Raw genomic sequence first — 14,902 nt, 5'->3', positions numbered from 1 at the left:
AGGACAGCAATAAGATAGGTTGAATGGACAGCTGTGATTACAACAACCCTGCAAGGTAAGGCACTACAAAGGGGGAAACCAAGGCTCACAGGAATTCAGTGACATTAAAGCATTTGTTGAAGTCACATGGCTGCTAAGTAGTAAGTGGAGGTGGATTTGAGCCCAGGCCAGTCGAGCCCCCTGCGGGCTGCCTGGTGCTACTGAGAAGCAGATGTCGTTTTGGTGACAGGAGCCAGGTGGGCGGCTGTCGGCAAGCACACGCTCTCGTGGGGGCCTGGGGAAAAGAGCAGTTTCTCTTTTTTTCAAGACTGTTTCATTCAAGGAAAGCAGGAGGGACAGGCAAAGGAGGGCAGCCCCACTCAAGTAAGCAGCCTGCACCAGGCACCCTGCCAAGCTTTCCTGAGGGGCAGGAGAGAGGTTTCAGCAGGCTTTGCCAGCTCCACTCCCCAAATGCAAAAGGACAGCTGGAGTCCCTGGGAAGTGGCCACTCCAGATTGACAGCTCCCTGACAAAAACAGTGGCAAGACCCAAGGTGCTGGGCTTCGAGACACCGGTGAAGGAGCTGCAAGACAGGGGCCCTCACAGCCCACTTGTCCTAATCAGCTTGTGTCCAGCAATAAAACTGGGGACCTAGAGAGAGAATTTACACCAACTGAGGCTTCTTCCAAAGAACAGGCTGGACACTCAATGGCAGAACCTGCCCCAAATGGCACCTCCAAAGGAGCAATTCAGCAGCTTTACACAAAGGATACAATATGTGAATTACTTTCAACCCTGCTTCCTGTAGCCACTCCCACCTATTCCTCATTCCACTTCCAGAACAGTAGCACCAGAGGACAACCATCCCCATGCTGTTCCCTTGCTCATAATTGGCTGCTCCCTCAGGTCTAACCTTATCAAGACCAACCTCTTTTACATCCCACAGAAGATTCAACTTTGCTTTCCAGTCTCCCCAGGAATCCTCTCTTCCATAAGACAATTTTTACTGTCTCACATGCAAGTCAAGTTGGTCCCAATTCCATACCTTTGTTCACCCTTCCCCTCCAAAGTGCTGCCTCTTTGGATTCCATCCAGTTGTCCAGGCCAGTAACTCTTCTAGACTTTGTTGATTATTCCCAGGTCTAAAATCTCCTCTCACAAATTTTAAGCACCACATTGTTTAAAGCTTAAATATCCAGCTGGGTGCAGTGGCTCATGCCTGTAATCCCACACTTTGAGAAGCCAAGGCAGGCAGATCACTTGAGGTCAGGAGTTCAAGAACGCCCTGACCAACATGGAGAAACCCTATCTCTACTGAAAATACAAAAATTAGCTGGGCAAAGTGGTGCATGCCAGTGGTCCCAGCTACTCAGGAGGCTGAGGCACAAGACTCACTCGAACTGGGGAGGCGGAGGTGGCAGTGAGCCGAGATCACACCACTGCACTCCAGCCTGGGCGACACAGCAAGACTCTGTCTCAAAAAAAAGAAAAGCCTTAAATATCCTGTAAGTGCTGCAGGGTCTAACTTCATGACTCATCAGGGTTTAAAGACCAACTCTGTCATGAAGCCATCTTTGAACAAATCCTTGAAGAAATTACCTAACCTCTCTGACTCTCCATTCCTCATCTGTAAAACAGGGGCAAAATCGTAACTATAACATGTAAGCCAATTACTATCATAATTAAATGAGATGACGTACATAAAAGTGCCTGGCATAGTATTTGATTCATAATAGACACTTGACGGATTGGAGTTAGCTCAAGCGGTTACGTCCTCATGCCAGACTTTCCATAATGGACACTTGAAATTAGCATACACACTCCACTATGATAGAGATCCATGTCACACTCTTCTCTGCCATGGTCCTCTGTTTCCCTCCCACTTACACCCTCTCTCCCCCTATAATACTTCCTGCAGCGCAGAGTGTACAGTAAGCCATAAGTCAGTATTAACACTTGCTAATTAACACAAAGCAGAATGTTTCCTTTTTAATCTTTTTTTTTTCTTTTGAGACAAGGTCTTACTCTGTTGCCTGGGCTGGAGTGCAATGGCATGATCATGGCTCACTGCAAACTCCACCTCCTAGGTTCAAGCGATTATCCTGCCTTAGCCTCCTGAGTAGCTGGGATTACAGGTGCCTGCCACCATGCCAGGCTAAGTTTTGTATTTTTAGTAGACACGGAATTTCACCACGTTGGCCAGGCTGATCTTGAACTCCTGACCTCAGGTGATCCGCCGACCTCGGCCTCCCAAAGTGCTGGGATTATAGGCGTGAACCACCGTGCATGGTCTTTCCTTTTTAATCTTACCACATGAGGTACATCCTATCCTGCACCTCAAGCAACATCTCTGTCCAGAGGCATATTCAGATTCATTACATTCTTGTCATTGTTACATTGTCCTGTTGTTCTAGCCCTAAAAATAGATGTTCGTGTTCACATCTTCCCTGTGCGTGGGAACAAGGGGAGTCCTAACTGATCACCACAATACTGAACAGACCAGACAGAGGCCTGATCTGCAACCACAGATCCCAGTCCTTTTGTCATCTCCCTGAGGGGCCCAATGTGGGATCTTTTACCAAGCACCCTAGAACCACAACACAAATAACACTCAGCAAGTACCCAAAACACTTTTCCCTGGCTTTTCAAGGGTCAAACCTATGATGTTTCAGATAATAAGATAACATGAAAATACCATATTGGCAGCTGGGTGCGGTGGCTCATGCCTGTAATCCCAGCACTTTGGGAGGCTGAGGCGGGCAGATCATTTGAGGTCAGGAGTTCCAGACCAACCTGACCAACATGGTGAAACACTGTCCCTAGTAAAAATACAAAAAAAATAGCTGGGCATGGTGGCACACGCCTGTAATCCCAGCTTGAACCCGGGAAGCGGAGGTTGCAGTGAGCCAAGATCATGCCACTGCACTCCAGCCTGGGCAACAGAGCGAGACTCCATTAAAAAAAAAAAAAAAACAGAAAATCAGAAAAGATACAGGCTTAATGGCACAGGTTCACAAATTGTGTGGTTTTTAGTTCTCTACTCTTTTCCTTTTAATTCTCCAAGACCTCAGCTATTCCACATCCCCACAATCTGTATCCCACCCATGACAAAGATGTAGAAAGTGAAAGCAAAGGAAAACAGATATCTAACTCAGCTTATGAGGATGGGAGGAGTCCTCACAGAGAACACCTGAGCTGGCTTTAAAGGACCAACAGGGCTTTTCCAGGGGGCTGAAGGGTGAGAGAATGCATTCCAGGTCAATGCAAGAGCATGAGCAAGCACATGGAGGGGCAAGAGCACGGAGCACCTAGAGAATAGAAAGTCCTTTGGGACAGAAAGAAAGTAAGCAGAGGTCAGGAAAGCTGGATCAACAGCTTTGGATAAACTGAGGTGATGTGCCATGTTAGAAAAGTCTGAATGGCACCATTGAGGATTTCAAGGCAGGAAAATGACATGATCAGACCTCTATTTTTAAAAATATCTGAGAGTGCAGTGTGACAGACAGGAAGGGAAAGCAAGGTGGTTGTTAGGAAGCTTCTGCAACAGTCCAGGCAATAAAGGATGAGGGCCTGAGCCTTAGCAATGCAAGGGTAAGAGGAGGATATACCAGAATTTGGTGATTAATGGGATGTGATGCTAAAAGAGACAGTGAGATAGCCATGTTCATAGCAGCACGATTCACAGGAGCCAAAAGGTGGAAGCAACACAGTGTCCCTGACAGATGACTGGATAAACAAGATGCAGTGTATATACACAATGGGATATTATCCTGAAAGAAAACTGACACAACAACGTGGATTAACCTTGAGGACATTATGCCAAGTGAAATGAGTCAGTCAAAAAGGACAAATATTGCATGATTCCACTTGCATAAAGTACCTAGAGTGGTCAAATCTGAGAGACAAAAAGTAGAATGGTGGCTATCAGAGGCTGAGAAAAGGGGAGAACAGGGAGTCATTGTTTAATAGGTACAGAGTTTCTATTTTGCAAGATGAAAAGAATTCTGAAGACAGACGGTGATAATTGCAAAACAGTGTGAATGTACTTCAACGCCACTGAACTGTACATTTTAAAATGGTTAACATGGTAAAGTTTATGTTATATGTATTTATTTTATCACAATTTAAGAAATAAAAAGAGAGAGAGGGAGGTAGAATGGATGATACCATACATCTCTCAATCTGGGGCACTAAAATGGATGGCCGCTCCTTTAACTGAGCTCCAGTCCATAGGAAGAGGAATGCAGGGGAGGAAAAAGAGAATTCAGAGTTGCACAGATGTCCAGATTCAAAATGAGCAGAGAACGTGAACTTTTCCAAAACGTCTTCCTGGCAGGATCAGCATCATCTCTCACATTCCAAAGCTCTAAAAATGGTACAACTTTAAAGGTAATGAACTACTGTCCAAAAGGGACAGCAAGTGACTTCTTGATTATGATTTTAGAAAAGCAGGATTTTAGGGTACACAGGGCAAATGACACAAAGACATCCATTTCACTCTTTTCTGAAACCCCAATCAAAGGACAGCAAAGGGATTTTTTAAAGACATAAGCTATAGCACTAAAGTCTGGAAAGCTGGACTAAATGAATGCTAAGAGACTAAGATGGCGACAGAGCTGAATCCTAGGCCAGCAGCAGGGAAAGCCAAGATCCAACCTGATCTTCACCCCAGAACGCCCAAAAGACTCCAGAACTGGCAGTTCAAGATAACTCTGGATGATGGGGTGAAGTAGGAGCTAAAATAAAGAAAAAGAGTTTCTACGTAGCCATCAGAGCCCCAAATCTCACCTCCACTCCCAGACGTTCCTCCCTTTCCTGGCAAAGAACTGGAGAATGATTCTCTAAAGCAGATGAAAACAAAGGTTTCAGCGCTGGGGAAGAATGGGCTTAGTTAAGAATAGGGGCACCATCACGAACATGGGGACTAAGAGAATGTATGTGTATCAGTCCAGATTTGGTCAGAAAATAGATGCTATTCTAGGTATTACAGGCAGGAAGAGATTTGATACAGGAAATTAAAAGCTTAAAAAATCATGGGAAGGGCAGTGAGAGCCATAGTCAGAGAAATCACTGCCTATGTTCAGGAAATCAGGATGTGCAAGCGTCACAAGAAACTGCACAGATGACGTCAGATCCCCCACCACTGAGCTAACTGTGTCCCAGAAGGACACTCAGATGCTGCTAGGAAAACCTCAGATCGACCAGGTGCCACAGTTGCAATAGGAAAGTGGCTAGCTTCTCCTTCTTTTTTGCCTTCTAAATCTCTTACTGGAAAAATCAATATCAGAATCTTACCACCAAGAGACTCTGGGAAATGCAATGTCCAGGAGCCAGCCCCTGCAATGATGGGAGAAGCTTAGCAAAGCACAGACACAGCTGAGAACCTACAGGCACTATCCAGCTGGTATCCAATACCCAGATGGGGGGACCACCTTCACCCTCTGCTCCCACTCAGTTCCCTGAATATTGGCAGACAGGCCTATATTTTCCAGACAAGAGATCAGAATAGTCTCCTAACTGGTAGCCAAACGAAAAAAAAAAAAAAAATTAAGACACTAACATTTAAGCTTCCCCAAATAAACAGCCCAGCCAGGTCACCCTACAATGAAACTCACAGTTCAGAGAATAAAAAAAAATTCCTATCTATGAAATAGTCAATTCCCAGCTCAAGTAGCTCTAATTTTTTCAAAAAGTGTCGATCAAATTCTCTAAATTTTAATTTGCTTCAAAAAGAATGTGCATGCAACATATGACATCTATGCTTGAGCTAAAATTAAGACAATAATTTAATGTGAACCCATAAAAGCTACATTTCAGGTGAGGTATGTGACTAGAATAAGTGGTTATATCTTCTTACCTAAACTCTAGAACTTTGGTTTCCAAAGTAAGGCCTGGTAACCCTGTGACACCCCAGAGTCTTTAAGTAATTTGGGAGGTCAAAACTATTATCATAACATGAAGTTACTTGCCTTTCTCTCTCTCATTCTCTCACAGCATACAGTGGCATTTTCTCAAGGCTACATGACATGCAATGACATCATTTCGAAAGCTAATAGAATGTAATTGTTCGAATTGTTTTAAATTTTTCTCAGTTTTAATTTCTAGTATGGTAAATAGCAGCAGACATCACACAAAAGCTTTCTGTGGTTCTCAAAAATGTTTAAGCGTATAAAGAGGTCAGAAAGCTTGAGAATCACTGCTTGAGAACAACTTTTCAGCTAGTTGCTTTTGGAAGGAAACTTTTGACATGTGAAACTAATAAGATTTACTTTAAGTTTGTATCTTCAAAGTGGAAAAAAAGTCTGTCTGCTCCTAAATTTTGCTTTACTATCTCGTATCAGTTTATCCATTAGAAGGAAGAGTTTTCCACAGAGATCCTAAATTAACTTTTTTTTCTCCCTGCAAGTAAGCATTATGATGGGAAGTCTCCTTGCCTGCAAGGCAACGTGCATAGTACAATGGTAAAATGCAGAGAATCTACAGGGACTCAAACAAATACTTGTACACCAACAATTGAAGCAGCTTTATTCACAACAGTCAAAAGGTAGAAACAACCCGATGTCCATTAACAGGTGAATGGACAAAAAATTTAATACATGTACATATATATGATGGAATATTATTCAGCCTTAAGAAGGAAGGAAATTCGGATACGTGCTACAACACTGAAACTTGATAACATTATGCTAAATGAAATAAGCCAGACACAAAAGGACAAATACTGTGTAATTCCACTTGTATAAAGTGCCTAGAATAAGCAAATTCACAGGGACAGAAAGTTGAATGGAAATTACAAGGGGCTAGGAGAAGGGAGAAATGAGGGTTTATTGTCAAATAAATACAGAGTTTCAGTTTGGAAAGATGAAAAACTGGAGATCGACAGTAGTGATATTTACACAACAATGCGTAGTGACACAGCAATGCGAATGTAATTTAATGCCACTGAATTGTACAATGAAAATGAGTTAAAATGTTTCAATGCAAATGTAATTTAATGCCACTAATTGTACAATTAAAACAAGTTAAAATGTTTTGTTTGCTTGTCTTTTGAGACAGAGTCTTGCTCTGTCGCCCAGGCTGGAGTGGAATGGCAGGATCTTGGCTCACTGCAACCGCTGCCCCCCAGATTCAAGCGATTCTCCCTGTTTCAGCCTCCCGAGTAGCTAGGACTACACGCACCCGCCACCACGCCTGGCTAATTTTTGTATTTTTAGTAGAGACGGCGTTTTGCCATGTTGGCAAGGCTAATCTCAAACTCCTGACCTCAGGTGATCCGCCCGCCTCCACCTCCCAAAGTGCTGGGATTATAGGTGTGAGCCACCACACCTAGCCAAAATGGTTTTAAACAGATTCTAGAGTCAGACAATCCAGATTCATATCCCAGCTCTACCACTTGCTCTCTATGTGATCTTTGTACTTGAGTTTCCTCATCTGCAAAATGGTAACAGTATAAAACATAGGTTTGTTGTGATGATTAAATAATGAGTTCATATACGTATAATAATATATGCAATAATGAGAAGGCTTGGAATGATGCATGGCACCTAGTAAGTGCCCTATCACTAGGTCTCAAACTTTGGCATGTTTCAGAATCACCCAAATTGCTTATTAACACACAGACTGCTACACCCCCACCCCCAGATATTCTGTTTCAGAAGGTCTGGGGTGGGACCCAAGAATTAGCAGTTCCCAAGACATGCTAGTGCTGCTGGTCCAGGGAGCACAGTTTGAAAACTGCTCTACATACATGTGAGATGTCATTATTATTACTGGCAATGCCTGAAAGAATACCAGGCACATCAATAAATATTTGTGGAAGAAAGGACAGAAAGAAAGATTCACTGAGCCCCTAACATGAAGTGTTCCCACAAGTAGATGGAGATCTCAAAGCCTTTCCTGGTGGATATCTAAACCAGCCACTCCCACCAGGTCCCTGTCATCAGAGTTTTCCAAAGACTCCCAAGAAGACAAAGAACCAACAGTGACATCTCAATATTACTGAGCCATCTCAGAACTTCTAAAAATGGGAAAAAAGTTCCTTCTTACAAACCAGTCCTGATGCGAGAAGGGAAGAAGAGGTGGGGGTAAGGGGCAACCATTTATGCTGAGTCTCATATCCCCTCCAGTCACCTTTTTGGTTCAGCCACTGTGGGCAGCTGATTGTCATGCAGGTGCGGCCCAACAGTCTTAGCCTCAGCTGCACTGAGGACCTCTTGCTTCTCAGCTGCTGCTGGTCCTGCTCAGCCTGTCAAAATACTTCCCATTTGCAGACTCAGTGCCTACAAATACAGACTTGGAAGAGTGAGGGCTTCTCCACCCCTAGAACAAACCTTGACCAATGGAGGATGGGAGTCAGTGGATAAATACTGTACTCCCCTCTGCTCCATCTCAAGTGGACAATTCTGAGGCACACTCTGCAGTTACCCAGGGAGTCCTCAGTGAGGTTTAGCTCTAGCTGCCCACTGTGGAAGCCAGTTCCATACTCATTCTCAGAATGACTTTCTTTCTTTCTCTTTGTCACTATTCTCTTGCTCATAATTCCACTTCTGTTCCCTGGGATAACTTTCCAAAATAAACTGCCTTGTCTAAGCCTCCCCATTTTCAGTTGACCCAAGCTAAGAGAAGGCATAAACAGCTCCACTTACAATGCAAGTGGGCAGGGGGGCAAAATTAGCACGAGAGAGCAAACCATGAGGACAGACTAGAGCCGTTGTGCTGCATGACACAGACTACGTAATGCAGGCATTCAAAGGAAAGGATGAAGTCTGAAGCAGAAGGTGAAGGTTGAGAGAGAGCCCAGAAAAATGATCACAAGAGGAAGGTGGTCTTAGAAAAGGAAATGAGTTGGCCTGGTGCGGTGGCTCCCACCTGTAATCCCAGCACTTTGGGAGGCCAAGGTGGGTGGATCACGAGGTCAGGAGTTCAAGACCAGCCTGGCCAACATAGTGAAATCCCGTCTCTACTAAAAATACAAAAAAGTAGCCAGGCGCGATCGCGGGCATCTGTAATCCCAGCCACTTGGGAGGCTGAGAAAGAAAAGGAAATGAGTCTTACACATGGACAAGCCAGAGACTCGCCTCACTGGAATTGACCACCTGGAAACTGAAGAGACACAGGACCAAAGTACATCCAGATAAATGAGCAGCTCAACAACCAAAGAGATGAGAGGAGATTTCCATGCTGGTCCAGGGAGGCTTACAAGCAGAAGTGTGAACCAAGACATCCCTCCTCCACTTAAGCACACAAAACTTCCTACATAACCCCTGACAACCAGACTCTCGGGCTTACAATTTGTGATTAACTCTTTTTCTTTCTCTCTCTCTTTTTTTTTTTTTTTTTTTAGACAGAGTTCTAATAGATAATTTTAGAATTTTTGTATTTTTTTTAGTAGAGATGGAGTTTCACCACGTTGGCCAGGATGGTCTTGATCTCTTGATGTCGTGATCTGTCTGCCTCGGCCTCCCAAAGTGCTAGGATTACAGGCATGAGCCACCACACCCGGTCATGACTGACTATTTTGCTTTCTTTTTACTTCCTTCTATTCTTCTCTCTTTCCTCCTTTTTTATTTTAATTTTTTTTTTTTTTTTTTTGAGACGGAGTCTCGCTCTGTTGCCCAGGCTGGAGTGCAGTGGCGCAGCCTCGGCTCACTGCAACCTCCACCTCTGGAGTTCAAGCAATTCTCCTGCCTCAGCACCCCCCCAACCCCTACTCCCCAGTAGCTGGGATTACAGGTGTGCACCACCATGCCCAGCTAATTTTTGTGTTTTTAGGAGAGACGGGGTTTTACCACGTTGGCCAGGCTGGTCTCGAACTCCTGACCTCAGGTGATCCATCTGCCTTGGCCTCCCAAAGTGCTGGGATTACAGGTGTGAGCCACCTCACCTGGCCTTTCCTCCTTTTTTAAAGCAAATGTGAATGTGATTACTAATTGGTCAGACACACTTTATGTATTAATTTATTTAATCCACAAAACAACCTTTTGAGATAGGTTGTTATTGTCTCCATTTTACAGATGGAGAAACTGGGGCTCAGAGAAGTTACACACTGGGTGACAGAGATAGGATTCAAACACTGCCAGTCTGGGCTCTCTCCTTCACATTTGCCCCCCACAATGAAGTCATCACATTCTATGTGATAATCCCCCTGATTCCTTTCTCAACATTTCCCATATGTTTTACCCTCACCATGTGCAGAGCCTGTAACTCCATGGAATTCATATATTTCCAAAGCATTCACTGAGTTCGTGGTATATATACCAGATGCTAGACCAGCTGCTGGGAATAACACAAAGTCCCCACTCTCCAGGAAGGTCACACTCAAAGGCAGAGACAAGCACGTGAACATGTCGCTGGGGGTTAGACAGGAGTGCTTACGGGGTCTAGTGGGAGGCAATATGGAAATGATTCATAGAGCCAGAACCACTTGAATTCAGTCTTGTAAAGAAGCTCCACTGGGAAGGTACATTACAGACCTTGCACAATGAACCAAACCATGGAGAGGTGAACCTACACGTCAATGTGGGAGGGTGGGCCCAGGATGAAATCAAAGATGTAGGTGAAAAACAAATTCTCGCTCATCCCAAAATAGCTGTTATTGAGCAGCTGCTATGTGTTAAGCCCTAGGAGGTAGGAAGAAGAGAATAGAGATACTAATACACTACTCATATCCCGCAAAGGTGAAGAATGGCAAAGGTCTACAGACAGTGCCTCAGACAGGGTAGGTACATCACAAAGATTTGTTGATTCACAGTCTTTCTCCAACATCATTTTAAATCACATGACCAAGAATAGCTTTCCGTAACTGACCATATAAAATCAAGACCAAATGTTTTCCAGATTCAAGGCCCCCATCGTCTACTCTCTACTTGGTTCTACCTCACTTCTTGCTGCTTGCCAAATGTATCTTTTTATTCCAAATACATTTCAGGCAAATTAGTGGGAAATATTCACACTTTATATCTCCTTTGCACACATAATTTCCCTGGCCTGGAATATTGATCTCCCTTATTTTCTAGCCATCTTTGTACATAACCTTTTTCAAAAGTAACCAATGCAGGGATGATTTTTTTTTCCACTCAGCTGGTTTTGGCCTTTTCCCTAAGACATCCCATGGCGCTTGTGGATTAAAGTTTCTGGTGTGTTTAGCACTAATGGATTTTGCTCTCTACGGTCCTTACAGTCATGCATGTATGAGATGGCACATAGTAGGTGCTGAAGAAACCCTTATTGGACTCACAGTGTAGTGTTACATACCATAACAAAATACTGGCTGGTTGCAGTGGCTCATGCCTGTAATACCAGTACTTTGGGAGGCCAAAGTGAGTGGATCACTTGAGGTAAGAAGTTCGAGACCAGCCTAACCAACATGGCGAAACCCTGTCTTTACTAAAAATACAAAACTAGCCTGGTGTGGTGGCACACGCCTGTAATCCCAACTACTTGGGAGGCTGAGGCAGGAGAATCGCTTGACTCCAGGAGGCGGAGGTTGCAGTGAGCTGAGATCATGCCATTGCACTTCAGCCTGGGCAACAAGAGCAAAAATCCATCTCAAAAAAAAAAAAAAAAAAAAAAAAAAACTTCTCATTATCAAGCACTGTGCTTTAAGATAAATATTATCAAACCTTCCTTCCCTTCCTGCCCGAAACATAGATAATGAAATATACTGATTCATCAGCCTTGTAAATTAATCCCAGTCTCCCACAAGGAACTGCTATGATGTGACTGAAATCATCAGTCTACACTGGACGAGATGTTTCTAGAATAGTAACATTCTAGAAACACACACAGTAAGCTCCCAATAACTATTTGTGGAAGTGAATTTTAAAAATCAGCCTTTTTTTCCACACCTGCTATCCACTACATTATGCAGCAAAAACTTCCAAGAGCAAAGTTTGTAAACAGAATTTGAAGAAGAGCCCAAATCAAACATGGGGAAAGTCATTTGACCCCACTTTCCATGTCATGCTATCCTAAAAGACTTAAGCCACTTTCTTCCTCGTGGAGGTAACAGTCTGTCAATTGCTTAGGTTAGTTACCACTATCATCCCTCTCCAACTTTAGGAACTGCCCAACACTGGCCATACAATCTGAAAATGGCATTTTCAAATAATTTATGGATAACATACTAAGAAAGGACTGCCGATTCTCACATTCCACTCTGGATCTTTTCGAAATAAAAAAAAGTAAGCAGTCAAAAAATAAGTTAGGTTTTATCCCTCAAATGATATGTAATTACCATAAATAAAAAAACTAATGTCACAGAGAGGATACTAACTCTGATACTCCAATGTGTATCGAGCAAAAATGCTTTGCAGCCAGCCAAAATCAACCCACAGATAATAAAGGAAACTTTGGAAATGTTGCCGCTCATTTGGACTTTTCTTTTCCCCTCTGACAATACTCCACATACTATGAATCAAAGGTATTGGACAATTGCAAGACCTGCCTCGGTCCATCCAATCCATGCGCCTTCCAATGCATTGAGATCTGCCGGGTGACATATGAGATCTAAAGTGGGTGGATAAAAATAACTTGGTCCTCAAAAAGACATGATAAACGCCAGACAGCTGAGTCACTTAGAAGCCTATTTTGACTTTTGAAAGGGACATTCACCCTCCTGCTGCTTCTCACACTTTCACATAGAACCAGGTGAAAACCACCACCAACCGCCCCGGTAGAAGGCGGCGATCCCTCTCAGCTTCCTCCTCCATTCTCCGAGGTCACGACTCGGGATTGAACTTTTAATAATTTATACTTGAGCATGTCAGTCCAAGTGACTCATTTAGAAGGGTAAGGGGGAAAGGCTTAAGAAAACCATCACAATCCAGTAGATCCCCTATTTCTGCTGCCCGATTGGAGGCACCGGAAGGTTTCGTCTGCCTTTTTTTTCTTTTCCTTTTTCTTTTTTTTTTTTTTTTTTTTTTTTTTTGAGACGGAGTCTCGCTTTGTCGCCCAGGCTGGAGGACAGTGGCGCGATCTCGGCTCACTACAGCCTCCTCCTTCCCGGTTCAAGCGATTCTCAAGCCTCAGCCTCCCGAGTAGCTGGGACTACAGGCGCCCGCCACCACACCCGGCTAATTTTGGGGGGTTTTTAAGTAAAGACGGGGTTTCGCCATATTAGCCAGGCTGGTCTCGAACTCCTGACCTCAGGCGATCCGCCCGCCTCCGCCTCTTAAAGTGCTGGTATTACAGACGTGAGCCACCGCGCCCGGCCCTGACATTCTAAAGGCAAGAAAAGGAGTAGGGTGAAATGGGAAGTGGTGGAAGAAAAGCTCAGAGAGCAAATCAGAATTGTCCAGGAGTGGGGATCCCTGAGCAAAGCAAGTGGTCCCAGAAAAGGAAGGGCTGTGTGTCCGGGGGTGTGGGGGAATCATCCCGTCCACCTACCCGCCCTGCGCTCTGCCCCGGGGAGGACGCAAACGATCTGCAACGTGCAGTTCGGAACAGGGAACTCTTGGACCTCATCTATCTTTAAACGGCGGCGGGGCTGTGTGCAAGCTGCTGGGAATTGGGCCCTTCCAGCCTGGGGAGGCTGGAGGAGCAAAGCCACCAGTCCTCGGCTGCAGCAGCCCTGGGGCGCTCACTGTCTGCCGAACTGCAGTGCTCCTGAGCCAATTCTGCCGCCCAGAGAAAGAGAAGAGGTCCCCGGCCGCCACTGCGCATCTTCTACCCCGGCTTCACGTGCCGCAGGCCGCCGGCCCCGCGACCCTCCCCCGAGGCGCCTCACTTACGGGGGAGTCGTAGGAGAAGGCGCACTCGTTCTTGTAGACCCTGTCGCCGGACCTGGGCACGCGGATCGTGGGCATGTGGGGCACCAGCAGCTCGCCGATGTCTCCTGCAGCCATCTTCCGGCCTCCGCTGCCGCCCGGCATGCCGAACAGGGCGCCCCGGCGCTGCATGGCCTCGGCACGCACAGGAGCCGAGCGAGCCGAGCCGGAGCCGGAGCGCGCTGTCCGCCGGCGGCGGTGGCGCCAGCGAGCGGGCGGACGCGCGGGCTGCGCGGGCGACCGCAGCCGGGCGAGCCGGGGCGGGCGGGGAGAGCGGGCCGCAGGGCGGGAGCGGGCACCGGGGGCTCGGGGCGGGCGGGCGACGCTGCTATTTTTAATCCAATGGCGAGTCTCCGGCCCAGCTGCAGCGTCAGGCGGGGCTGGGGAGCGCCAGCCGCAGCGCGCCGGGGAGGGGGAGCTGGAGAGGGGCCCTGCGAGCGGGCCGGGCTCGGCGGCGGGGTCGGAGGGCGAGCCCCTGAGGCGTCGGCGCGGGAGCCCGAGCGGGCTGGCGGCCGACTGCGGCGCGGGAGAGCCCCGGGAAAACACCACGTAGGTGTTTTTCTATCCCGAACTCTTGGCTTGCAGAGGGGCAACTCCGAGGAGGCAAACACAAAGAGGAGGATTGGGGGTTTTAAAAACCGCTTGCTTTTAAAACAGCCAAAGACTAGAGCGGTGACGTCCCCGGATTGGGTAGGGGCAGGACTCGATGTGCAAATCTGGAATCTAACGTGAGGCTTAAATCTAAATTTGCGCCATGCACTTCGGTGTTTCCCCACTAAGCTTCGTTCCTTACTTTAACATCCAAAGCTCAAAAATAGAATAGAACAAGATCGAGTGAGGATAGAGGGTGTGTGTGCGTGTGTATAATAATAATATAGGTTTTCTTATTGGAGGAAGTCAGAGATGGTCAAGATTTTTTCAGGGCGTCGGGAGGCTTTCTATTTTTCTCGGCCTTTGGAGTATCTTCTATGTGATTCAAAGTTCCCATGTCGAACATTCAGTGGCCTGATTTGAGGATTTTGTAGGCAAACATACATATTCCTGTCTTACTCATCAGTTCCTCAAAATCAATGATGAATGGGATTGGGCTGGGGGGTTGATCATTTGCAAGCAGAGCATGTCTCCCAGCGTCCTCTCATTTTCTCCAAAAAACTCAT

At 45.8% G+C, this 14,902-nt stretch overlaps 1 protein-coding gene across 6 annotated transcripts in view; it reads right to left on the bottom strand.

Moving 5' to 3' along the window:
* USP13 (ubiquitin specific peptidase 13) overlaps window positions 1-14,053 on the bottom strand; it is a 148,246-nt gene extending 134,193 nt beyond the window's left edge. For all 6 annotated transcript variants that reach the window (XM_065540218.2, XM_074031433.1, XM_005546451.5 and 3 more), the window contains exon 1: window positions 13,710-14,053. In XM_065540218.2, coding sequence (XP_065396290.1) covers window positions 13,710-13,877 — 168 coding nt within the window. In that variant the 5' untranslated portion in view covers window positions 13,878-14,053. The remainder of the gene's footprint in view (window positions 1-13,709) is intronic.
* Between the last annotated feature and the right edge of the window lie 849 nt (window positions 14,054-14,902).

This window comes from Macaca fascicularis, chromosome 2 (genome assembly GCF_037993035.2).
Source record: "Macaca fascicularis isolate 582-1 chromosome 2, T2T-MFA8v1.1".
In the NCBI taxonomy this organism is placed as follows: Eukaryota; Metazoa; Chordata; class Mammalia; order Primates; family Cercopithecidae; genus Macaca; species Macaca fascicularis.
This window is presented reverse-complemented; position numbering and strand designations above follow the sequence as displayed.